General features: G+C 39.7%; 1 protein-coding gene across 5 annotated transcripts in view; it reads left to right on the top strand.

Moving 5' to 3' along the window:
* VPS41 (VPS41 subunit of HOPS complex) overlaps positions 1-21,507 on the top strand; it is a 121,251-nt gene extending 99,744 nt beyond the window's left edge. For all 5 annotated transcript variants that reach the window (XM_052796178.1, XM_052796187.1, XM_052796168.1 and 2 more), the window contains exons 25-29: positions 523-659; positions 9,451-9,550; positions 10,356-10,400; positions 11,845-11,924; positions 13,525-21,507. In XM_052796178.1, the coding sequence (XP_052652138.1) occupies positions 523-659; positions 9,451-9,550; positions 10,356-10,400; positions 11,845-11,924; positions 13,525-13,605 (443 nt within the window). In that variant the 3' untranslated portion in view covers positions 13,606-21,507. The remainder of the gene's footprint in view (positions 1-522; positions 660-9,450; positions 9,551-10,355; positions 10,401-11,844; positions 11,925-13,524) is intronic.
* The last annotated feature ends 5,675 nt before the right edge of the window (positions 21,508-27,182 follow it).

Here is a 27,182-nt window from a genome sequence, read left to right on the forward strand (position 1 = left end):
AAAAACACAGCCTTGAGGTTCATTCTTCTAGTGTTTCATTTAGCCAGGTGCACTTTAAAAAGCAAAAGACTTCTTTTGTGTCACTCTCACCAATGTTTAGAAACATGTCGGAGTTAGGTTAAGTGCTTGAAAAGTTGTTTTTAAACCCTGGAACTGGGAATGGAGTAGTCACATAATGTAGTTAATTTTCTGGCTCTATTTGCTCGAGCGCCCTTTTTATTGAATTGAAATGCATTATTTACTTGTGGATTTGTGCTGGATACTCTGTTACCCCTTTTCTGAATACCTTAGACCTTCTGTGAATTGCCAAACTGTATCTTCCTCTCTTCCCCAAAGGCCTGTATTCAAGTAAATACAGCTGCAAGAAATGTATGAAGGCTATGTAAAAGAGGCTCAGTGTTACTGCGTAGTAGAGAACTGTCATAGAATCAGCCAAAGCCTGCAGCTTGTCACCAAAGCATCCTTTAATCAGGCATTTTGCTAGATTTCTTTCTTAATTCCTTTGCCTCTTGGTTTTCACAGCTTTTATTACTGGTTTGTTGAACAATATTGGAACCCACGTTGATCCCATTCTTTTGATCCACCGCATTAAGGAAGGCATGGAGATTCCTAATTTGAGAGACTCACTAGTGAAAATTCTTCAGGACTACAACTTGCAGGTGAATGTTGTGTTCTTCCTGTGATTCTCATTTTCAGAGAGACAGCAAAACCGCTTTGCCACTGAACAGCACAAGAAATGGCTATCATGAAGGTTTGTTCATTTTGTTCAGACATCTGTCATTGGCACTGTGGGTTGGTACAAAACTATGACAAAAAGGGAAGAAATTTGTCAAGACAAATAGTCTCTTCTCTTGATGGCTTCTAGCTCTTCTAAATCTCTACCATGCTATCATAAGCCTGGTGGCTAAGTCGAACTGGAAGGATCTTGGATGATTCAGACTATTTTTATACTGCCTGACTGTCTAATATTGGAAAGTCTCATGACCAGTACTTTTCATTCTGTCATGTATGAGGAGGCAGAACACAACATGCACTCACTAAAACATTCACCAGGTATTAGAGCCGTATGTTAAGTGTCATACTAATTAAAGGAAGATGAACTTTAAAAATCAAATTTATATCTGTTGTGCAGAATGTGGTGATGTCTATGCATTTAAAAAAAAAGAACTGCTCATTGTATTGTGGGAGTTCTTATCCCACCATAATTATACAGATATGTGCAGTTCCCTACATGAGTGGTTCTGAATGCTGTTTCTAAGAAGTTACAAGAAGCGTGCCCTTCAATGTTTCTGAAAGTAACAACAGAGAGTGTTGCATTGCATACTTTAAATCTCCCTGCTACCAAAGGAGGCCCAAACTTGAGTTCTCTGTGATGCTGCTCTGCACCTCGGTGTGGGTGTGCAGAGTCCCAAGAAAACATAGCCCAGGAAGCAGCTGAAACTCCAACTTTCTGAACCTCATAAACATTTGTTTCCCATCTGATATTAGTCTTTGGATATCTCTAGCAAACAGATGGGCTTGATGGTTTTCAGTAAGGTCATGGTTGGTCTCTTACCAGGCCAAATAAAGCCTGTATCTGCTAGAGCCTTCAATGATGTCAGAAGGCCTTTAGAAAAGGCACGGTTTAAGCCTTTCGAAGGCTTTTCCATTATTTTATTATCATAGGGGCTTTAGATTATGACTTTTCACTTTGTAACATTACTTTCAGTTTTTAATTGAATTCATGAGATACTAATATCCTTCCAAAATGATACTAGCTAAATAGCATGCTGCATTTGAACAGTTGCACGTTTATCTTGTTGCTGTCAGTACCCTGCTGCTTGCACTGCTGATCCTCCTGTTCCTGCATTCTCTTGAAATCAAAATGTAATTTTTGGTGTGTCTGCGGGCAGACTGAGAAAGTGCTGTGTGCATAGCTGCAGCTTTACACGTATGCAAAGTATATTGCGTGGCTTCAGACAAAGCTGATGACATCATTTGATCATGTTTTGGGGGGGAAGAATCATTTTGTCTTCAAATACCTTTTAACAAAATTACTTTGGGATTAAAAGTATGTATTTAACCTTCAGAATGATAGCTAAAATTATTTGCTGTTAGCATTGAAATGCTTCATAGATTTCAGATTAATTCATTTTGAAGTAGATTTGGATAGCTCCAGGGCTAAAATTTAGATCTCATAGGAATAATAGAAATTGTGCTTGTCTTGCTTGTATGATAGCAAAACAATATAGCCAAAAAAAGGGGGGGAGGGGGGACTATTTTTATTTAGAGAAATGTAAGCTATAGCTTAAAATAAGACTGTTCCTGAAGTGTTACAGGCGATGTACAGTGCACTGTTTATGAACAGATGGTGTGTCTACACTGAAATTTAGATATGCAATCGCAGCTCTTGCACACTCACCTAAGTAGCTTTAGATTGGCGAGCTCCAATTTTATATAGCAGGACTGTTTCTGCATTCAGTGTATGCTTCGGGACATGGCTGGAACTTCAAGTGAGTGTCGTAAGTGGCCTCTCATTGCTGAGGGCAATTCTGCCCTAGCTTCATCATTACTGCTGCCTCATATAGCTTTTTAAAGCTAGCCTTTGGTGTGTTTGCATGATGCCTGGTCACACCTTTGCATCATGTTGTGTAGGTTCATGGTGAGACATCCATGTCCTCTATTCTGGCCTGGCACAACTCTTTGGATTTTGGTAAAAACTTCCTGATTTGTATCACCTAACGTACCAGACATTTTGAACTCATACAGAAGCCCAAATTTCACTGGCTAGGACTTTCTGTAATTTCATCTCTTTGAATCTCGAGCTCTGTATGCAAGTAAGTTCTATTGTTCCCATTTTCAAAGGCAAAAAAGAAAATCTTGCGCCAAGATCCACAAAGGAGGTGCGCAGGTGAATTTAGAACCTGTTGCTTGGCTTGCAAGTCACTGCCTGAAGTGAAAGCTATGCTGATCTTTTCATAATGTTGGTTCCCCAAAAGGTATTACAGCTTTGCCATTATATTTAATTGTGGCCTCCTTTTGCAAGCCCTGATAAGATTGTTTTATGCTTATATAAGTATGTGGATGCAAATTTCCTATTATGCTCCTAAATTTCCATAGCAGTAAACTCTACATTAGATGTGATTTGAAATATGAGTAGGAGCTAAAAGCAGTGCCTTTGACAGACTTTGTCTTTCTGAAAACAATTCTTTACATCTCAGCAAAACCAAGTGAATCAAATTTGAGTGGCTGCCAAAGCATGCCATATGTGGCTTACAGTGTGCATTAGAGAATCCAACAAGGAAGTCTACTAATGCAACAAAACTTGGGTTTGGTTTTGTTTTTTTTTAATCTGGGATCTTCCCTGAATAATTTATGTTTTTATTAATGTTGGCATGTTGCAGACTAATTGCCTCACTTTAACAAATTACCACCTGTTAGATGAACCACTGCAGCTGTTCTATGTGCTACTCTAAGCTCACCTCAGCTCTAAAGTAATGTGGTTAACTTACACCTTTGAAAAGGAGTTAGTATCTGTTCACTACCAACCAACCAACCATGGCACTAAGATAGAATTAGGTATTCTATTGGATGAAAATAAAATGTAGATCACATGAGACTCTGTTCTTAGGCTACGGCTTCAATTAAGTACTACTAATTTGCTTTTGCTCTGGCATTACAGCTCTGCTTTAGAAGTAGGGATCTATTAAGATGCCTTATTATTCTTCAAGAATACCCATTTTTATTTTCCAGTTTCAGGAAATGCAGTTCTGCCATGAACTTAAAACTGAGCACACTCTTAAGTATCCTCCTAAGCAGGGAGAGATTTAAGTACTCATTTAAGTGTATTTCTGAATTGGGATTAAAACTCCAAGTGATTTTGTTTGTTTTTTCTCCTCCTGAGGATCATTTATTATAATGTTTTCTTTTTGTCATCATCTGAGTTAATGTATGAAAACCGTAGTACATAATCGAGTGACACTGATTTATTGTAGTGATGAAAGCTTATTTACTGCTGAAATAATACTGATTTTAGGGTTTATATGCAGTAACATTCATAGACAACAAAGTTATGAGGACATAGGCAACAAAGACAAAGTTATAGTTGTCTGAATTTTGGCAGGAGTATTTATCAAGTAAAGTATAGTTTAAAACTTGTTCATTATATTTTATATCTTAACTCCTGAAATCTAGTTCTTTGGTGCCATAAATTTATAGATAAAATTGACCACACAGTACTTCCTTTGAATTTATAAACTCCTTAAGATGTGTTGTCTAAAGGAGAAACCTGCTTATTTATTAGAAATGACACATTCCTAGCACATTTTTTATTTAATGGAAAATAAATCACCATTCTTCCGACAACATTTTCAACATAACTAAATACCATTCAAATCTATGGCAAGCTAACCAAATTGAGTCAAGCCATATTGATACCCTGACAAAAGTTTAATAATTTTCATCTTTACTGCTTGCATTTAAAAGTGCTTTCAAAGACACAGAATCAAAACTCAACTTTATCTCCATACAATTGAAAAATTGTTGTCAGTGTAACTTTAATTTGGTTCCCACACATAGACATTGCTTCTCTGAGACTCATACAGAACCTCTGTTCCCATTAGGAATTTAACAGTGCAATTACTTTTAAAAACTCCCTTAGCCAACACAATTAGGGCAGTGAAGCCGTTATTTGAAAATTGTAGCAAAATCGGCATTTACTAGTATTGCTATGTAAAATATAAATTCAAACTATTATTTTTTTTCAGAGAAACTAGTGCTACTAATGTTGTTTTTATACAACTTCTTTGGACTGAAACTCGTCAGTGGTACAGTGATTGATCTTAACAAAGACCTTCTTTCTCAAATGTACTGTTGAACTCTGTATTTGCCTTTTATATTCAGTTCCCTGGAAATTAAATTGAAAAAGAATATGAAATGGTTCACACATGTTTTAAGTCTGTGGTATCTGATTACACAGTGGTCTTAACTTATGAAGGAGGAATGCAGGAGCCTTTCTTAAAATAAGTCGTGTAATCATGCTCCAGGTTTCTAAAGCATTGTATCACACGTCTCACAGAGAAGGCTGATAGAAAAATCCCTTATTTGTGCACTTGTGAGTTACAATTAAGACTGTTAAACTTTCCAAATGTATAACATAGGTGTCTTTTCAGCTGTGGTCTATACCTGAGTGCAATTTAGGAAATGCTTGTGGTGTTGGAAGAGGTTTAAATACCTCTCTCATTTCAGAAAGAAATGCTTAATTTCTCACCCTTTTATGACAGTTGTTAGAAGAAAACTTCAAAACATGTCACTATTCCAAGACTTTTTTATCCCCTAGTTTTAAAATATAAAAGCAATTTGTTCAGATGCAGTACCTCTAGATTTTGTGGATTAGCCATTTTACTCAAATGTTGACTTATTAGTTTGCACTTTGATTGAACCTGCAGTAACTGTGATGGATAACAGAGATTCATCCATTCATAGAATTCACATCTATCCATTCATTCCCCTGTATTCGGCACTGGTGAGGCCGCACCTCGAGTACTGTGTTCAGTTTTGGGCCCCTCACTACAGGAAAGACTTTGAGTTGCTGGAGCATGTCCAGAGAAGGGCAACCAAGTTGGTGAGGGGCCTGGAGCACAAGTCTTATGAGGAGCGGCTGAGGGAGCTGGGGCTGTTCAGTCTAGAAAAGAGGACGCTGAGGGGAGACCTTATCACTCTCTACAACTACCTGAAAGGGGGTTGTAGTGAGGTGGGTGTTGGTCTCTTCTGTCAGGTGGCTGGAGACAGGACAAGAGGAAATGGCCTCAAGTTGCGGCAGGGGAGGTTTAGATTGGATATTAGGACAAATTTCTTTACTGAAAGGGTTGTCAGGCATTGGAACAGGCTGCCCAGGGAAGTGGTTGAGTCATCATCCCTGGAGGTATTCAAAAAACATGTAGACAAGGCACTCCAGAACGTGGTTTAGTGGGCATGGTTGATGGTTGGACTCGATGATCTTGAAGGTCTTTTCCAACCTAAATGATTCTATGATTCTATAACAGAGTTTATGAACTGATAGACCCCGATGATGATCTGATGAATGCTGCTTGAAACAGCACCTGGAAAAATTGTTGGGTTTCACTCCTGAACATGAATAAGCTGCTGTTCAGACACCTTGGAGGCACTAGGGGGCAGGTGGCAGCTTGCATAGCGGGACATATGCCTTTTGGTTGTAAAGACTAAAAATAATCTGCTTTTAATTGTGGTCATGATGCCATTTGGAAGAATTTGGTTGATTATCCTTGAGAAACTTGGACTTGTTTGAGTGCTAAGCTCAATCAAGGCCTGAATTTATTCCCAGAGCTTTGAGGATACCCTTTCAAATTAACTGCATACTGCAGTGTTTTCCTTTAAAGATAATGTTAGGCATTTGTAAATCAGGACTTTTTTAATTATATAGAAGTTTTTATGGCTTCTGCTTTTAATTATGCAGTGGCATCTTCCCTAATATAGTCAGAAAATGAACTAGGATTCTTTTTTGCAATAAATATTTCTGTTTCAGCAGTTTTCATTACTTTAGTAAAAAGCATTATATCTGCCTAAAACTTCTTTCTGTAGGTGTACCATGTTGTCCTGCTTGTGCTTAGAATGATGTGCTTTTAAAGGGTAAAAAAAGTTCAGTTTCATCCTCTCCGAGTACTATTTCTTCTCCCCGGATCAGGGTTTTATTACAGATTTATGCCCGAATGTCAGTTTAAACTAGTTTAGCCTAATCTTAGGGTGCACAGTTATATGCTTCTCCCTCCTTTTAATGTAGTTAATTCAAACATTCTTTCTCCCTCTGTCTCACCTGCAAATTCCCTCTCCTGCTTCTCTTTCTGTAACTCTTAAATTATCCATCTCATCTTTGAGCTCTTCAAATCTGTTTCTGCAGAAGTGTTGAGATTTATTACCTTGAGATTTGACATTTTACATTCTCCATTGTGACTTTTCCTTTTATATAACAATAGCTGCCTATTATATTCCATTTCTAGCAAAATAAGGTCTGACAAACAGTCATTGAATGTGGTATGGAAAAATGTTAGTGGAGTTTAAATAATGGGGGAAAGATAGTGCATATGTCTTATAAGATATGTCTTATAAGATATTTGTTACTTCTGTTTTTTAAGGCATCAAACAGTATTGAGGTTTTCCAGTGACCTAATGATGTCTATTGTTTCCCTCTTTATTTTTCTTTTTTAAAATGAAGTTTTCCTATTGGCACACTGTATTTTAAGTAGAAAATAGCAAATCATGCTCCCTTCTTCCTGTCGTATCTCTGTTCCACACCTCTCATTTAATATGCTTGCTTTGCTCCTTTTACTTAAACATACTTTGCGTATGCTGAGTGCAGCTAGCAGACTCCAGTATATAGCCAAGACCTCATCTGCTCTAAATTATTGACCTATCTTTGGGATATAATTTGCTGATTGAGAATATTTTGAATCAGGCAAGCACTCATTCTGAAAGGTAGTCTCATTCAGTTGTCCTTGCAAAAAGTTTCTAGTGTATTTTTCAAAGCTAGTGACATTTTTCTGTATTTAAAACAAAATTTAACATTCTCTGTTGACCTTGGATAAAGTTGGAAGGGGAAAGACATACTCAGGTAGTTCCTGAGATTATCACAGATAAAAATGATTAATTTTCTAGGTGTCTTGTAGAGCTGCATTCGGTTTCTGATGCTCTGAAATGTTTTATAGCTCAGTGTGTCTAATACCAGAGAATGTCATTTACCCACTGACGTGCCCAGTTTGAAATGCTTAAACTGTTACTCAATTTTAATTTTTTTAATGTATTTCAGATTTGCAGTCTTAACTGCATATCATTCTTGGCAGTGTGTCCTTATTACTTCACAATGTGTATGTGAGAAGATAGGGTTTTGGACAGTGTTCACCTGGCTGTAAAATCTATTACTATACTTCTTTTTAGGTATTTCAATTAGCTGTATCTTGGACTATTTTAGAATGCTCAATGTCTCCTGTAATGCAAATAATCAGGAGAAAGGAATGGACATTGCCTCTTTATACCACTTTTTTGGTAGGGTTGTTCAGCTTAGAATTGACTGTGAGACTCTTTTGAAAGCACTTTTCAGAGGAATTGTTGTCTTGGAAAACAAATTTCCAAACATCAGTTCAGGAGGAGGAAGTAAAATTCCACAAGACTTATTTGGGTTTGTCATATTTTCATGCTTACTTTATTAAGTATTGTGAAATAAGGCTCTGTATAATTTTGATGCCCTTGATTCTTTTTTGTGTTTCATAACATTGTCAGGCAATGACATGTTGTTGTGGTTTAACCCCAGCCAGCAGCTAAGCACCACGCAGCCGCTCACTCACTCCCCCCCCACCCAGTGGGATGGGGGAGAAAATCGGGAAAAAGAAGCAAAACCCGCGGGTTGCGATAAGAACGGTTTAATAGAACAGAAAAGAAGAAACTAATAATGATAATGATAACACTAATAAAATGACAACAGCAATAACGAAAGGATTGGAACGTACAAATGATGCACAGTGCAATTGCTCACCACCCGCCGACCAACACCTAGCTAGTCCCCGAGCGGCGATTCCCTGCCCCCACTTCCCCGTTCCTATACTAGATGGGACGCCACATGGTATGGAATACCCCGTTGGCCACTTTGGGTCAGGTGCCCTGGCTGTGTCCTGTGCCAACTTCTTGTACCCCTCCAGCTTTCTCGCTGGCTGGGCATGAGAAGCTGAAAAATCCTTGACATTAGTCTAAACACTACTGAGCAACAACTGAAAACATCAGTGTTATCAACATTCTTCACATACTGAACTCAAAACACAGCACCATACCAGCTACTAGGAAGACAGTTAACTCTATCCCAGCTGAAACTAGGACACATGTCAATCTAATGAAAAATATTAAATAAGTAGAAAAGGGGCTGAGACTTTTGCTAAAGAGGAACAAACTCTGGACCTTTAGTTAGTTGTATGGACATTTAATACTGCTTACAAAATGACACCTCAGCAGGAAATATGTTTGAACAAAAGAAATTTTGAATTGCTGTGTTTACGAAGGTTTTATGATTATCAGATGCCTTTCCTAAAGAAGACAGGAAAGATACAGGTAGAGGAAGTTTTGAAATGGTTTGGAAACCAATTGTGATGGGCACTGTAAAAATCCCTCACCATTATTTTGTTAAGATGACCTCATGGGAAGAAGATCATAATTTATGACAATAATATATTGGTAAAGGATTTGATTTTTTTGAGTGTTTTGGGTTTGGTTTTTTTATAATGTGGGGTTTTCATTTATGTAGTGGTGGTGGTAACAGGAGGTTCCTCCTTTCCCTCCTTTATAATAGCTTGAAAAGCCTTAAACATTCCTTGTGCTATCTTTGGCAGCAGAAACCCAGTGGAGACTTGCCAAGGTAGTTGATATGCCCATCTATTCAACAACCACTGTGTTTTGTGTTCTTTGCACCAGATCTTGCTGCGGGAAGGTTGCAAAAAGATACTTGTTGCCGATTCTCTTTCTTTATTGAAGAAAATGCATCGAACTCAGATGAAGGGTGTTCTAGTAGACGGTGGGTACGGAGGAAACATGGTGACTTTCAAGGTTTTGAAGTCTTTTACTTGGTTTATAGACCCAAGCCACATGACTCTCCACTTTGGAAGCTGCCCAAAAGACTGATTATTGTACCTTATCTGTAGAGTGTAGTAGGATACTAGCTGTTTTCCCCTTTGCATAGGAGCTACTCATATCTCAAAAACTACAAGACCCAGCATGCAGCTTTTTCTTTTGATCAATCTCTGCATAGCCAGTAATGTATTGTGTTTGTCTATAAAGGTGAAAATGCTGTTCAGTGCCAATACAGATAGTCAGATAATAATAATCTGTAACCAAAGCAAAAGCTACAAGATAGTTTTCAAAAATAGTTGAAAATATTTGGTAAGGTGCTACTGATGCATGTAAGCAGTGCTGTAATTCACATCGGGTGAGTGTTAATACTAAGAGGCAAAAGCTGACAGAAGGACAGAGAATCAGAGCTTCTGCTGCAAAATGCTGCAGAGATATCAGGCACCCATCCTATGTTCCTTTTTCTCAGTTTGCCTTGTGCCTCTATAGCGCTGATCCTAAACAGCCTCACTCCTGCAGTTCTGCCATCATCAGAATCAGAAGATCTAAGCATTTCTCATGCTGTTAATAGAAATGCTGCTTCAGTATTGCTCTTCAATTTTTAATAGACTCTGTTAGGTGTCTTAAGTAAAAACTTTAAGACCAGGCTCCATTTCTGTAATAGCAGTATGTTTGTGCCTGCTTTGTAAAAAAAGTAAACATGGAGTTTGTTAACAAAGCTGTTACAAGTTTGTTTTGTCTTGTTTTTCCAGAGGAGAATATCTGCGAATCATGCCTGTCTCCAATACTTCCTTCAGGTAGGATGCTTTTCTAGAAGAGAAAGAGGTTGTCTGGTTTTTTTATTTATTTTTAGGGGAACTACTGTGTGCTTTTCTTCATAGAAATGTGTAGTAGTCTCCCTTGGTAATCACTGTATAAATTTCAGTCTCGTGTGCAAAGCTTGATTATGAATTCTGACATGGGAGTGGTGTCTAATTTGAACTTTTTTTATTGCATAAAACCCGGATTTTCTTTCTTATTCATCTTTGACTTCCTTATTTTCTGTTTTGAAATACATGAAATGCAAGGCAGCTTTTAATTCCATCAACATACGTATTCTCAAAGATTATTACAACCACAAAACTAAGGTCTTGACACCAAATCTTGTCCAACTCTGTTGAACAATTTAGACTGAACTTGTAGATTATAAAATTTTAGTCTGAGTGGTGGAAAACTCTTGGCTTCAGTCACTGCTGTCCTATTTGAAACAACTTATAACAGACTATAGTTTTAAAACATCTTCTAAACTTAGTTTTGAAACAAACTCAGTGTAGTATTTTGAAGATGTATATTCTGCAAGGCAACTATAGGTCAGAAATACCAATATAGTTGCTGGGAATCTTAAGAAGAAATAGTTTTACTAAGAGAGTATCTGTCATGGCATCTTCAAACAAGAATACATAAGATGAAGTATATGTATGGACCTATTTTTTTTGTTTGCCGAGAGTGTGTAGGCCAATAGAATCACATTTTTTTAACCTGGTTTCTACCATTTTTCACTTAAATAAAAACAACTATACTATGATCACATGCACCAGCATACAGACCACAGCAGTCACATGGTGATAGAAAACCTGGCAGAGCTGAATGTGCTAGTGCCTTGAGGTATGTGTGTCGAGGGAATGGGAGCCAAGGAATCGAATGTGGATGGTGTGCTGATAAGTGAGATGGTTATTCTTTGGATATGTGGATGTTGTATGTAGGCTTCTAATTGGGCTAAATATTCATGTGGGAATTGAACGGCACGTTGTGCACTTTGGCAGCTTCTTGCCAAATTTTAAGATCATGGTGTGCAGCATAGGTGCTAGAGCTGCTTAATGTTCTGGTTCAACCCACACTAGCGCTAGAATCTTTTTGCTAGCTTTTCTTCAAAACAGCTGAATTATTTGGTGGTAGTTTACTCTTCTCCCTCCCCAAATTTAGCACGTAGCACATATTGACATGAAAAATTTCTGATGAAAAGGTATACAGCATTTAAGCCACAGAATAAAATTGTCTTGTAACTCCATCACTGGGATACATTACCTGAAACCATCAGTCTCCATGGTTTCTATAAATGAGCCAGAATAATTCAGAAATTAATATGACAGTTGTTACTTTATGTTTCTATGTGTATAATAGAATGCAGGCGTATACAGCTGTAGCCACTGAATCATTTGTTTCATTGCCCTGTTGTAATGAATTTACTTTTCTCTTTCCCAGATGCATCCAAGTCCTTCAACGTGGTAGTGTTCCACTGCAGACATATGTTTCACAAAGAGTGCCTCCCAGTATCTAACACAGTAAGGAACTAGCTTAATCTCTCTGACACCTTTGCCAAAGATAAAAGGACAAATTATTTCCTTTTGTCAACTATGGAGAAGGGCATGGGTCTATCAGGAATTATAATATGATCACAGTAATAATTTGTGATGATACCCCATAGTAGTATGTGACTAAATAAAGGGAGCAACTAAAGTTCATCCAATTTAGAAAGAAATTGCTGCTGTTTGAGAAGTATTTTATCACTTTCTGCAATCTGAATATGCAATGCAGCTTTGAGACATACAGGGAATACAACCTGTTTGATTTTTTTATTAATTCTTTTCCATTGCAGCTCTCACTTTAAGTATGTTTAATTAAAGACAAGAATAAAGATATTTTCTCAAGTGAACCATATTAAATGATTCTGACCTGGAAGGAAAAAAAAAAAATCAATCATTTCAGAGTAAATATTTAAATATCTTTGTAATCATCTTTATGCTCAGAACACGTTTTTCTTCATCAGGGAACGCTTTTTTTTTCTTTCTTTCTTTCTTTCTTTCTTTTTTTTTTTCAGTGAAAACGAACCAAAAAAGTAACTCCTAGATACAACCAGTTTTGAGTTTAGGAATGGTAACAAAACATCAGAATGGTAACAAAATTGCAAAGACAATGGAATTTAAGCTTTTCTGATTCTATATCTGTCTCTGAAAATGAACATCTAGTGAAAAAATAACTTGGTGAATCACTTAATCTGCAAGTAACTAAGCAAAGTGCTTGTAGCCATATGGTACAGCATGTATACTTAAATATGTTACGAAAATCATAATGAATTAGATCATTTGCTTGAGAAAGCCCAACAACTAGTAAACATTTGTTTGAACAGCATTTACCACAAATTTTATTATTTGAGAAATAATCTAAAATTTATCTAGCGTTCTCAATTTTCTGGGACAGGTAACTTGTCAGATGGGATTTTAAAATGTAACATGAATATTACATGATATATATTCTATAGTAGATATGAATACACAGGTATCTGCGTGTATCTGAGCCAAATTCTCCAATGCTATGGTATTTCTTGGCCTTAGGTAATCAGTTGTGTTACTGGTACTTGGTTACTGGTGACATACTGAAAGGAAAGTAATGCATGCATAAAGCATTGCACAGAGCTAAACACAGGAGTAACAATAAACACATATTTGATATCAGATGGACAGTATTCAGGCCATATTCTCAGCTCTTGGAAATCTGTGGAGCACTATCCAAAGACGGTGACTAAGCTGTGACTAAAGACATCCAGTGGTCAGTGGAGCTGACCAAGTGACTTACTCTCTTCTTTATCTATGAAGATAAAGTGGTACTTTTGACTCTGTATTTTTCATTTTTGTTTGGAGGAAATCTGACCTTACTCTCCTGGAGGGTGGTGGTGAGGTGTACTGCCCTCTGACTCTGGAACAGCCTGCTTTATTATGTTCTTCTATATCGCCTTCCTACACCTATCCATGAATATGTTGACAGGGAACAGCCTGACTGTGAACAGTGATGTTGGGAAAGGCATTAGCACTTTTTATTCATCTTCCCACATTGTAACGCGGCTACATTTCTCTAAGAGGTTCTTTTTTTCTTTTTAATTTCTAGGTATCTCCTGTCCAGTTCTGCAACATATGCAGTGCCAAACATCGAGGGCCAGGAAGCGCAATCCTGGAGATGAAGAAATAGCAGTCCCCTAGTTGTCCATGCCAGTCTGTGACACCAAATCTGTTAGGACCATGCAAAGCCTCTGTAGTTTCTGTTAGTCATCATTTCTGCACAATTGTGATTTAAAACTGGTTTCTATAAGTTATCCAGCTTATTGAACATTTTCAGAAAAGAGAAGATGTGAAAATGTTTCCCTAGTAAGTCTTTGTTATGCAATTCTTACGTCACTGTTCGTTTCCTGAGCTCATTACTTAACTCTGGAACAGAAAAGAAATAAAATGGGAAGGAAAAAAAATCCAGTTTGGAGATTTGTGCTTGCTATCAGTTAATGTGCTTTGCAGTTTGGAGCCGTATCGGGCTCACGATTAGATATCATAAAGAAAAATTAATTGCTGTGAATTCAGCTCACCAAACTATTTTAGTCCTGATTTAGTTTATTAGTGAACTCTTTAACTTGAGACCCACAGGAGTCTTGACTGCTTTCAGTGGAACTGCTTCAGGACTTGAAGCTAGCTGTGTGTGCTGACTTGTACATTAAATTAACAAACTCGTTAACTGTGAATTCCACACATTGGCGATTTACCTTGGTTGCATGGTTACACATTCACAGTTTGTTATAAACTGGTTATTATCTCAATTGATCTTCACAATGCAGTAGTTTAAGGTGGGCTTTTCTCATATTAAACTCATCCAGAAACTTTATTTTTAAATGTTAGTAGTAGGTCTTTACACTTACTTTATAAGTGTGGTTGTAGTGTATGATTTCATTTACATATGGGGGGAAAAAAAAAACATCTAACCCTTCAAAGATCAGATCTCTAGGAGTTTCTTTTGGCCTTAGCAATTTAATAGCTAAGTTAAATAAGTGTATTTGAATGTTAACAAAAAACATATTTATTTTTAATTTCAACAGTGTTCTGTTTTGTTGATCCAGAGGAGTGGATCTTTCAGAATGTCTTCACAGTAATGTAACCTCTTTATGATGTTCTCTGATTAAATTAAATGTAAGCATCTTTTCCCTAAGAAAAGTCATTTTTCAGAACTCGCAAGATAGTTTTCCTCTTTTTAATAACTAGAGTTTGAAAGTAAAAATACATTGTTTTACCATCAAATTGTGAGGTTTAAACAAGTAGTTAACATCATAAGCTCTGAAACAATGGTATAGTGATACTGCAGTGTATCTGTAAAACTGGAAAATGTAACACCTCTAAGTTCTTATGTAGCTTATTGCCATGTAGGTACACCTTAAAATAATTTATATTTTAAAAACCTGAATTTCTAGTTTATGTAAATTCATTATTTTCTTTTTATATCCTCCAGGCAGTTGGCTGAGCTGGTCTAGCAATCTGAAGAGTGATTTTTGCTGTCCACTGTGTGGATCTGTATAATACCGGAATAAAATTTTAAGTATATTAGAAATACTAGGATTTACTCTGCATAGTTTCAGGACAAAATTATCATTAAAAGGATAGATCTCCCAAGAACATAGCAATCATATTTTATTGTGATAATACAGACAGCTGAGGAAAAAATAAAAAATGGTGCAGATTATCTATGGACATGCAGTAGATGAAATACCAGAAGGATAGGAGCTTTGTAGTGCAGAACATAGTCCGCATACGTCAGGCTTCACCCATAAGAATTACTGCCTGGCTCTGTAGCAGTTAATTTTCAGTGGCTAGTACACATTCTCGGGTATATTGTTCATTTATCCATTCTTTACTACGCTGATCAGGAAAGCTGCTTTGATTCCTAGTAAACGAAAGCTCCAGTGAGCTCAAGGGCTGTTTCACAACGATATTTGAGCTATTGCATGCCTGTAGACAAGTTTAAAAACTTCCCCAAAAAACTCTTCCTCAGTAGCACTAAGCAGCTTTTCTGTATTATACCATAAGAATGCATTGTGCAATGCCATAAGCGGTCAGCTTGTGGGAGGAAAAAGTGAAATTACTCCTATACAGTTATGCCACAAAGTGTCCTGTAGCTCAGAGTTATATGATAATTTAAAGCAGGTATATTGTTTACTTCAGCTTGGCCTTAAATTCCCTAAAGCATTTGAACGTTCAGTGACTCAGTTTGCTAGCCTGCCATCACTGACAATCATACTGCATTATACCCTGGCATATTCTTTGCATTATGCAAGTAATTTTAAATCACTGTATGAAAATCTAATCAAAATCTTCTCTAAATCCAAAGCTTCTTTCATTTGGGCTTCAGGGACTACCCTTTTCATGTTCCTGAATTCTAAATTTGCTCATTAAGATTCAGCAAGAAATGTACAGTCCTGACTTTGATTCACTTTTCTTCCTAAGAAACCTTCACATCATAGAAAATGTCTGAGGTTAGAGCCTTAAATATTCAGCTACCCAAGAGCTTTCCTTCTGAAGAACAGTTTGGCCTAAGAAGTAAACTTAAAGTTGCATAACCCTTCAGAAAAGTACAGAATAGCACTTTACCCAGTTCACCAGAGCCTATTTAAGATGTCAGTCCATTTATCAAAGTGCTTGTGCTTTTAACTAAGGTAAACTTAAGGTAAATTTAACAAGGGAAATACTATTTTTTCACTGATCCATCCAGTTCTGTGCGATTTCTTCAATAGTGACCAATAAAGCTAACTGAAAGGATGCGTGATGGATCAAGTAAAAATGTGTTGGTCTGCCATATCAGAGAGACAAAAGTATTTTGGTTAGAATAAGTCTTTGGATGATTTTTCTCATCTGTCTTTGTTTTATTATTTTGAGACCCACAATGCTGTGCGATAGGCTTGGTGGCAGTTTTGGGCTACACTGAATATTTTGGTGGGCCCAAAAGAGTGAGGAGCTAGTGATGCTTGGTGAGCATGAGGCTATTTAATCCTGCTGAGAGCTTAGTTAAAAGTGACAGCATCAGGATAAAGGTTGACTTCTGCAAAAGGAGTTAATCTGTTCCTAGCAGACCTGTGGGGACTGGGAGGGACCTGTCAGGAGTAAAGCTCTAGCCAGCAATTTGCGGGGCAAGTAAGAGGTGTCTGTTGCCCTTGTAATAAATTAATTAATTATTGGGTGATCTTTTTATGGCTGATGGACAATGTCTGGAAGGGACTGGGACAGGCTCTGCAGATCTTCTGCACTGAAGTTGAGAGGTGCATGACTGGCTTTTTCCATCTCCTGCTACAGCCAAATCTCATGTGTTTACCTGCTAGTAGCTGTGTATTAGCGGGCATGAGGCAGCCCCTTGACCAGATGAGTGATATATTGAATCAGCTGTGTTTGGTGCTTGGGCCAAGAGTCTGCTGCCCAGCATTACATGAATCAGTGGATCTATTAATACTTCAGGGAGTCATTCTATATACGAGGTATGTCCTCTAGCTATAGTTGCATCTGACAGCTGCTCACCTGTGGGAAACCTTGAACACAGGGGGTATTATGTGTTGGAACAGGAGTAAGTTTTTCAGTGTCTGACACTAATCTTGTGTTACAGAGCCAGAGCAAAGACAAAATGAGGGTTTTTCCCATTTTTAGATCCACATCCTATTCCTGTTTGAAATGTTTTCATGGAGAGTTGCTGCCAAGGACTTGATTGCAGATTTGTCAAGGACTACTGTAAAGCAAAGAACAAGAAATATCCAGTTGTCTGTTATGTTTGGTAATGTATTTTTAGTAGGAGACCATGCTGCAACATGGTTTTCTAAATTTTGGCTGATAGCTGGATAGAGGCTGTCAATACTCTGTATAGACTGCACAGGTTGGCTTATCAAGTTTTCATTTCAGGAAATGTAATCACTTTCTAACTTAGATTAATGGTAATTCAGATAGAGTCTTTTAAGCAGGCACAATTTTACTCTTAGCTGTTGTGTACACTACCACAGTGGTTTTCTGCTTGGTGAGTAGAGTTCCTGACTGCGATTCAAAGAAACTGGAATTGCAAATAACCTCTTAAATGAAAACCTCACATTGGATTTCCCATTTCTGAAATGTTGTGATTTAGCATTCAAGTATTTTCTGTCTCGGTCACCTTGGAAAATAAAATGTCATCTCTGCAGGTTGGTTGCACTGGTCCCTGCCTGTGTCATTTGATAGCAGTTTGAAAAAATACTTGCAGGAAAATTCTTACCTAATGCTGAACAAGGACCATTATCTGAATGAGGAAAAACTCTAAGAAGCCTGTATTCCCTCTCTCCTGTTCTGTTGTACACTTCTGACTTCATATCCATGCAGCATAACTTCTACCCATGTTTACAAATCCTAGACACAACATCAGGGTCTCTTCCTCTCTAGAAGAGCTTCCTCCTTGAGCAGATCTTTGCCAAATACTAGGTCTAATTCAATTGCTGTACTCTCAAAACAATGTAAACAAGACTTGTAAGAAACAAAGTACCACATTTAGAGAATGACTCTTTAATTATATACTTTTGGGACAGTCTTACTCTACTGTGCCATGAAAGATTAATTTTCTCTTGGCATTAGGGAAATCCCTAGATGATGTGTTTTCTGTTCTTCAAGACAATGCGTGCTTTCTTTTACTATAATCAAATTATGCAGAAAACAGGACAACTGAAGTGTCTGAGACATCAAACACACAAAAGAATAGGATGTGTGAGAAGTTCTGAGAGAAGTCAATGAGTCATAGTGGGAACGACCTAAATTTAGTCTTAAAAGACTTCAATAAATGGCGATCATAATAAGCTTTTGCAATAGAGCAGGTCTTAGAGGCTCTGATGTGTTTAGGCTGTGACCTTCCCCCAGGAGTCTGCAATCAGAACGGACAAGGCTGCCAGTGGCTTCTGCTCCTGGATTATGCTTAGGACTCCTGCAGGAGCAGGAGTCAGAAACCTGCTGAATGGAGGTTGGTACCCCTCCAGCCTGGACGAACTGCCAGAGGCAGAGGTATAGTAGAGTAATTAAGGGCTAGAAAGTGGCAGGAGCTGCAGAGGGCAGTTAAATTGTTGGTTGGGGGTTTTTTTGCCTTGCTTTTAGTCTGATCCCAGTAGGATTTAAGTCCAATTAGGTTGACAAGGTAATGGTATCTTGGTGTCTGATGGCTGTAAAATTGCATTTAGCAAGATGTCAGCTGGATGATATGTTCCAAATAGTGTTCACATAGGATGCAGCTTTGTCTGTCTCTGGTGGCAGTGAGGGAGAGAGCCACAATAAACGATTGTGGATTTTTTTAAAAATCAGATTAATGGAAATGTTTTTAAAAGTGAGCAATTGTCTCACATATTACCATGTCTTGCACACAATAAAGTAGTAGCACTACAAGGTGCAGGTGGCAATAGTGTTTTTATTTTGTAGGACCCATTCAGTAGCAGCTATTTTTGCACATGCTGGCACAAGAATCACTGAAGCGCTTTTCAGTGTGTCCAACACCAGCTATTAAGATTCTTCAATCTGGAATTTCTGCAAAGCAATAGAGATCTTTACTTAAACAAAACCAAAGTTGGGAAGCATTTTCTCTGTGCAATCTGTAAAGCCGAGCCAAGAATATGTTTCTGGCATAACTCACTTCTATGCTATGCAGATTTTCATTCCCTGTGCAGTATCAAAAAACTTTTCTAGTGATGCTCTATGGGGACTATGTTCTGTTTACATTATCCCATACTCATTCTCTCTCCTCCCTTCCTCCCTCCAATCCCCCCAAAGTACGTGCATTGGAGTGAGTGCCTTGTTTTGAATTGTGTAGTGATTTTCAGTCAGTATCTGCGAACACAGACACTGTGCTGTGTATGTGTTAAAGTGGGCAAGATCAGAAGCACGTGCTTTGTATATCCTGTGGGAGGTAGCCAGATCTTTGTTCATCCTTAGTTCCTGGGGGAGTTCATTCCCCAGTGTCAGGCGAAGGAAAACATTTTCCTTCAGAGGTGAACTTTCTAGAATAATAGTAATTTTCAGTGGTGCCAAAAGAATCATTGAGGTAGGAAGGGACCTCTCAAGATCATCTAGTCCAGTCCCCCTGCTCCAGCATTGGTTGTTCCATCACCTTCCCAGGGATTGAGTTGAAGCTGACGAGTCTGTGGTTCCCCAGATCCTACTTCTTGCCCTTCTTACAGAAGATGATATCCCAGAGGATCAGTTGAAAGGAGGACTACAGCCTTGAAGAGTGAGATTTTCTTTCTTCCACCCTTCAGGAACCTCTTCTGATTGACATGCCCTTTTAAACATAATGAAGAACGTTTTCTTCACGCTGAAGGCTTTGTGCATGGGTATTTTATAATGTTGCAGTCCAGTCCAGAGATGAAGCCAGTATAAATTACTGTGGGGTTAGATCATGGTCCCCAACAAAAGGGGCTCTTCCTAAGCACCTGGCTTGGCAGAACTGTTACTCAGTCTTTACAATCATTATTCACAGAAACAGTGCCCACTTCCTTAGCAGTGGTAAAAATGCAGCTGCATTTGAGCATGTTTCTGGCATGCAAATTTTCCTTTGCTGCCTCTCTCTTTCAGAGGTAACTGCTCCTCTTGTCTTCCTTACTCACATAACCAAGAACTGCCCTTGCAGCTCTCACTGCCTGGGAATTGCAGTGGAAATCCTCTGTTCTTCCATTGTTTGTACCAAGAGCTATGTCAGGCTGCTTTGAAGCTGCTAATCTTGCATCAGCTCAACAAGCAGATGTAATACCTTTTCATTATTGATGAATGAAGGATGAAACTGGGCACTTACTCTAAGTACGAAGGAGGAATGAATGAAAATACATTGCATGTGGTAGGAAGAGGAAAAAATGGCAGGCCCTTTTTGGAGGAAGGGTGTGAGAAATTTTCTTTAGCAGAATCAATATAAAGGATTAGGTACTGATTACATTTAAAAAAAGAAAAAAAAGATTTTTTGGTAAACGATGCATAAAGCGAGCTGTGATGCCTATGCTAGATGGCATTGATCAGAGGTGATGGGCTCAAGTCTGGCATCAGCATATACAAAATCCTCTGCAGTTATTTTAGAGCTTAAGGAAAGTTCTGCTTTTATGGGGTGTGTTGTATTCACTGCTGTTCCCTCTGGTTTACTTTTCATGATAGGACTCGCTCACCTTTTAACAGGCTGAAAAGCAGGTAGCCTGGATGTGCATCTCCTCCACGGTCAACAGCCACGCTTCGTATCTATAGATACAGGCAGCTCAGCAGTCACAGGCTCCAAGGCTGCAAATTGCTGTCAGGAGGACCTTTGATTGCTGAAGTCTGTGATGGAGCTTTGGAAACATGAGACAGGTTTTGTTCTTGCTGAAACTGATGACAAATTTGCCTTGACTTAAATGAGGACAGCATCTGACCCTCCTTAGATAGTAGTTTGCATTATGAATAAATACTATAAAATCAATTAGATCAGGAACTTTTCTTTCTGAGCGGGCTGTGGTAGTCTGTAACTGCCTAGATGCATGTAGTATAAAATTACTTTAATAGTGGAGCTTGGTGGTCATCCATAGGATTCACTGCCAAAGAGGTTTATGACTCTTATTTATCATTCAAGGAAACAGTGAAAACCATTTTCATTAATAATGTGTACTTCCAAAACTGTATTAAAACAAAATTATAAGGGCATTTAAAGAGATTGTACCTTGTTGTGCTCCTGTGAAATACGTGTATTGTAGTTGTTTTTAAATGCTTCTTCCAATATGCTGCATTGCAGTGTTATACTGGAAAGGCTTATGCTGCTGAATCTGAAGAATGAAAATCTAGTGTTGCACAATGACATTAGGTAAAGAAATTAAATTATCTTTCTTAAACAGATTTTTCTAGATATGGAATCCTTCCTCTCCTCTTGTGCCTCACCCCAACATGTTCTTTTGTAACGGCAACAGCCTTTACGCTGAATTGAATCAAACCATGTTACTGAATTAATTTACTATTCGTTCAGTTACTATCTTACAATTCATGCAGTGCCAGGTGATGAGATGATTTTGTATATTTTGTTGGGGATGAATCCCAGCAAATGAAATCTAAAACTGGTTGCTGATTTCTGGTGTGATGTCATGCTTGTCGTTTGATTCTTGTCTACTGCAAATTTCTGGTTGGTTTGGGGGGGGGGGGGGAGACCCCAACAAAAAACCCTTCCTATTTCCCTTTTTATTCATTGTGATGGTGGCTGTATTGTCTCAAGAGTCTTCATAGTAACTGTTGCCAGCACGTGATCATGTACAAGAAATAACCTAAAAGAGGTTAGGAATATAAAACACTTAGGTATAGTAAAATCCTCATGGTAACACTTCTGAAATATTCCCAGTAGCTGAAGCATGAAAAGTAGAGAGGCAGAGTCCCAAAATATACTTGAGAAAATAGTGTGGTGAAAAGGGATTTAAGATCATAAGGAAGTGGGTTCCACCTAAGCTGGTATGGAATTAAGTTTCTGGCACTGAAATAAGTTAGAGATGTTTTAAACCAAAGACTAACAAGGAATTTTGTTAGTCTTCACCCAGAAGACTCCAAGGGTGAAGCTGCAGAACCTCTGTAAAGCAAAAAGACAGACTTTAATATATTTCAGGTAGGCAACAGTAGAAAAAGAATATTATAAAAAGAATTCCTAAAACCTGTAACTGAGTAACATAAAATTCAGAGCAAGATGTAACGTATTGATAGAAGTGCTGTTTGGAAGGGATTTCTGGAGGTCATTTAGTCCAGTCTTGAGGTTTTTCTGAGAAGAAGGTATTGCTAAGACACCATGATACCAAGATTCAAATTACGTAGAAGTATCAGAGAAAACCTTGTGAGTGAAAGGCAGGCAGTATACATTTAGGGAAAATTAGAATCAAAGGAGGTAAATAAATGAATATTATCAACAGGTAATAGAGAATCAGTAATGCCCTGAAATATTATGCCTGCATATAAAGCATAATAATAGTAGGTATTATATTGTTAGCCACTCAACCAATATGGTAGCATGGAGTGCAAGGAGTCAAAGACAAAGAGCAATAACACTGGCAGACTTCAGCGATGCCTGTGTAAGTCACGATGAGGCATCCTGAGAAGACTACATTTGCAGTGCTACAGAAGTACCCCTTGAAGCATCTCATCAAAGAGCACAAAAGGAGAAGCAGTCCTTGATTTTTGCCCTGGGAACTGCACAGAACCTGAATGCTACAACTGAAAGGCACTCTAGTAAGAGAGTCCTTAATGTGATCAAATTCAATGTCCTTGTAAGATGCAGAAGCAAGAAAGTAATCTGTCACAGTCAAGCTTAACTCTTCAAAAAAACAACAGAAAGAAGAAAACTATACAAAAATGAAGGAGCAAATTAAAAGCAGTAAAGTGTTTACAAGTGGTATGAGAAGTGCTAAATTCACGATAGTGGACTTCTTTTAGAAGCATCTACCTTTTCCAAAGCAATCCTTGATAGCAAAGTAAAGAGACTGCTTAGACGTAACAGATCTTCAAAAAATGCACATTGTGTCTAGAGAAGGAAAACAGAAAAGAACATTACATTTTGGCAAGATAATGTCAAGCCACAATAAAGTAGGCCAAGAGACTCAATGAGAAGCAATATGCTGAAACTGACAAAGCTAACAATAAAAACTCCATCGGCAAGCTATATATAAGGTCACCTGTAGAAAATGGAAGCAAAAAAGGGTTTTGACAAAGACAGACCCCAGCAGGAAAAACAAATTAGTTCTTTGAAGTAAGCATTGAATAAGTATTTATTGCGAAAGTGTTCAGGGAAAGCCTAGAGTGGCGCCTTTTTTAACATGGAAACTTCTGAAATTAAACTGTTTGTAGAAAATGTAGGAAAAAAATCAATAAATAGTATCAAACCACAATTAATAGTATCAAACCACATGCATCAGTACGTATTCACCTAAAACTCTGATGGATCTCAAAACAGGATATTGCTATATAATTGACTGTGATGTGTAAATTGCCTTTAAACTCCTAATACTAGAAGAATAGAAAGTAGTAAATACGACACAAATATTTTCTGAAAGGCTCCATGACAAATCCATAGAAATACAGACCAGTAATTCTCACTTCTTTACTGGATAAATCAATAGAAGCGTTATTTAAAACAAAGACACATGGATATATCTATTTTATATCTTATATTGGGGAAAAGTGAACATGGATTATGGAGATGGAAGTTATGCCTCCCATTTATCTGAGTTTCTAGAAGGAGTTGATGAACCAGTCAATAACTGATTCAGATGGTATAGTGTTTTTACACTTGAAAAAAACCCAAAAGCTCATGTTAAAACCCTTCAACAGGATTAAAAAAAAAAAAAAAATAAATCAGCCTTGAAACAAGAAGCAAAGGGTTTCTAATAGATTTAAATCTATTGAAAATTAACTAGATGTACGATCAGCTTTCACAAGGCAGGAGTGATTGCTGTAATGTTCCAAAGAGGTAAGTGTTTGGGCTCAGGGTGTTCAGCAAAATCAGTGATCATCTGGAAAAGGGCTGGATAGCAAAAAGAAGAATATTTGCTAACGATATAAAAGTAGCCAGAGTCAAAACTGAAAGCTCACTGAAAACATTTTTTTATCAATGATCTGTATGCAGGAGTTGAATGCACCCTTAGCAAGTTTGCTGATGATACTAAACTGGGAGGTGCTGTTGACTCTCTCGAGGGACAAGAGGCCTTGCAGAGGGATCGGGATAGACTGGAGCACTGGGCAATCATCAGTGGCATGAAATTGGACAAGAACAAATGCCAGAATCTGCACTTGGGATGGAGTAGCGCTGCCGGACAGAAGTCTAAACTGGGAGAAGAGTAGCTGGAGAGCAGCCCTGCAGAAAGGGGTCTGGGGGTGCTGGTTGACAGGAGTCTCCACAGGAGTCAGCAGTGTGTGCCCTAACAGCCAAGAAGGAAAACTGCATCCTGGGGTGCATCAAACACAGCATAACGCGCCAGTCAAAAGGGGTGATTATCCAGCTGTATTTAGGGCTGATGCGGCCTCACTTTGTGTGCAGTTCTGAGCCCCACCATTTAAAAAAGGATGGGAAGACACTGGAACACGTCCCAAGGAGGGCATTAAAGCTGGTGAAGGGGCTGGAAGGCATGTCCTCTGAGGAGCGGCTGAGGACTTGGGGTTTGTCTACTTTGGAGAGAAGGAGGCTGAGGGGCGACCTCACTGCTCTCAACAGCTTCCTGAGGAGGGGACGTGGAGAGGAAGGTGCTGATCTCTTCTCCCTGGTACCCAGTGCCAGGATGCGTGGGAATGGCTCAAAGATGCATCCATCAGGGAAGGTTCAGACTTGACATGAGGAAACATTTCTTTACCGAGACATGGTCAAACCCAGCAACAGGCTTCTCAGAGAGGTGGTTGATTCCCCATGCCTGTTGGTGTTGAAGAGGCATTTGGACAATGCCAATAATACGATGCTTTAACTTTGGTCAGCCATGAAGTGGTCAATCAGTTGGACTAGATAATTGTTGTAGTTCCCTTCGCTCCTCCTTCATTCCTCTTTCCCTCCCCCTTCCCTCCTCTTTCCCTCCACCTCCTCCTTTCTGGGCCTTACCATTTAAAAAGGATGTGAAGGTCCTTGAATGTGTCCCAAGCAGGGTACCAAAGCTGGTGAAGGGACTGGAAGGCATATCCTCTGAGGAGCAGCTGAGGACAAGGGGTTTGTTTAGTTGTCATGCTGAGGAAATCTCTGATGACATTTCTACCCAGCCCTGCACTAGCAGAAGGCACTGAACACCCATAACCACGTCCCAGCCCAGGCATGGGCTCTGTCACGTTGTGGGGAGGAGGCATGTGCCTTCTGGTGGGGGTGAGAGCTGTGGATCGTCTCAAGATAAGTGGACCATCCGCACAAACCTGCACAAAGCAAGTGTGAAGTGCGGTTTTTGAAAGTCTTCTGTGTTCATCCAGTTTAGCTGGGTTTCCACAGGGTAGCAAGCCCCCACATCTCTGACACTAGTGAGGCTCAGAGATCAAGGCCTCAGTCTGAAGCAGGACATGCTCCTCAACTAAAGGGTTGCAAATCTTGGAGTTGAGCAATACCTGTTCATTACCCCTGGATTTTATTTTTGCTCCTTGGACTCATTTTTAGAAGTGTCTGACCTGTTTCCCGTGCAAAAACATGCTAAAACACACGAGCCTGAGAACAACAGTACTCCACCAGACAGAAGGTCCACCTGGCCCAAAACTCTGTCTCCAAGGTGGCCAACCACCACTGTCTAAAGGAGGGCGTATGAGCCACGCAAGTCTGCTTCTGTCAGGGTCCTGGGGGTGCTCATAGGCCTCAATGGCTGGGCCCGGCCTCCCCTGGGACCCCCACCCTCCCCGTCTCCTGCCAAGGGCCCAGGGGACATGTCTCAGCTCAGCCTGGGGCCTTCAGTCCCTGCCTGAGCCATGTTGTAGGTGTGCCCGTCCCTGCCCCTGTCTCCTGGATGGGCCTGGCACCTGCACTGCAGAGAGCTGCTCTCCTGGAGGGAGCCCTCACACCGAGGTCAGAGCTTGTCATGCGGAACTCTGGGCACAACACAGCATAGCTGTTCTGTTCTGTTCCCTGCCATTCCCTGTGCTCACCATGAGTCGAGTAATGATGAGACTGTTATTTGCCTGAAATGCCAGGGGGGTTCAGCTCCAAAACCACTTTCAAGGACACATAACACAAAGATTACATGTGGAAACAGGATGTTATTTTTATTTTCCTGATTCTGATTCAGAGCCGATGCTCACAAGCATTAACACAACATGCATGTGCAGCCAGGAGCAGGCTGACGCGTTCTTCAGGTGAGCTTTCAAAAATATCCCTTGCAGCCTGGCAAAGGCAAGTCACAGAACTACAGAAAGTAGCAGCAGGAATACAGGCCAAGCAGTCCCAAGAAGAAGAAGATGCAGAAGAAGCAGAAGGTGGTGGTGTGAGGTACCATGAGGTATTTTCCAAAGTATGACACGTAGCGATGACACGCATACTTTTTTGCCTTCCAGAACTTGCTCCGCTGCTGTGCTGCTTGTGCAGTGATGCTTGAAACGCGCTCTCGCACCTGCCCTGCGCTTGTATTGCACGCCGGGAGAGCTGGAAAGTGGCAGCTCCTGATGGGGCAGCAAGCCTGGAGCCCTTCCAAGCACAGGCTGTTTTGTAGAAGCAAGAACCCCTGGGGAAATGGAGCCAAGGGAAGAGCAGAGCTCGCTCCCGCTACAGACTGGCACTGGACAAGAGAGCCCGAGAGAGGCAGGGCACGAGCGGCGCCTTGGAGGTGCAAGAGCAGCAGGCAAGGACCTACCGAAAGGGCCCAGAGGAGCCCTGACAAGGGGCTGTGCTCAGTGCTACAGAGGACAAGAAGCAACCCCCGGGAGCATCCCTTGGAGCCCGCCTGGGGAGTCAGAAAGCTTCCTCCCCCCGGATGCGGGGCACGAGGGCCACCTTCGTGGAGCATGAGCAGCGGGCACCTAGCCACAATGGCCCAAAGCAGCCCTGGCAAGGGGCCGTGCTCAGTGCTGCAGAGGAAGGCAAAAAACCCCCAGGGGCACTTGCTAGCCCACCATGGGGGAAAAAAAGCCTTCCTCCCCCCAGCCGCAGGGCACGAGAGGCCGTCTTCGTGGTGCACGAGCAGCAGGCAGTAACCTAGCCAAAACGGACTGGAGGACCCCTGACAAGTGGTCATGCTCAGTGCTGCAGAGGAAGGCAAAAAACCCCCAGGGACCAGTGCCTATCTGCCCCGGGGGAAAATTCCTTCCTGACCCCAGAGC

The sequence above is a fragment of the Harpia harpyja genome, chromosome 1 (assembly GCF_026419915.1).
Source record: "Harpia harpyja isolate bHarHar1 chromosome 1, bHarHar1 primary haplotype, whole genome shotgun sequence".
In the NCBI taxonomy this organism is placed as follows: Eukaryota; Metazoa; Chordata; class Aves; order Accipitriformes; family Accipitridae; genus Harpia; species Harpia harpyja.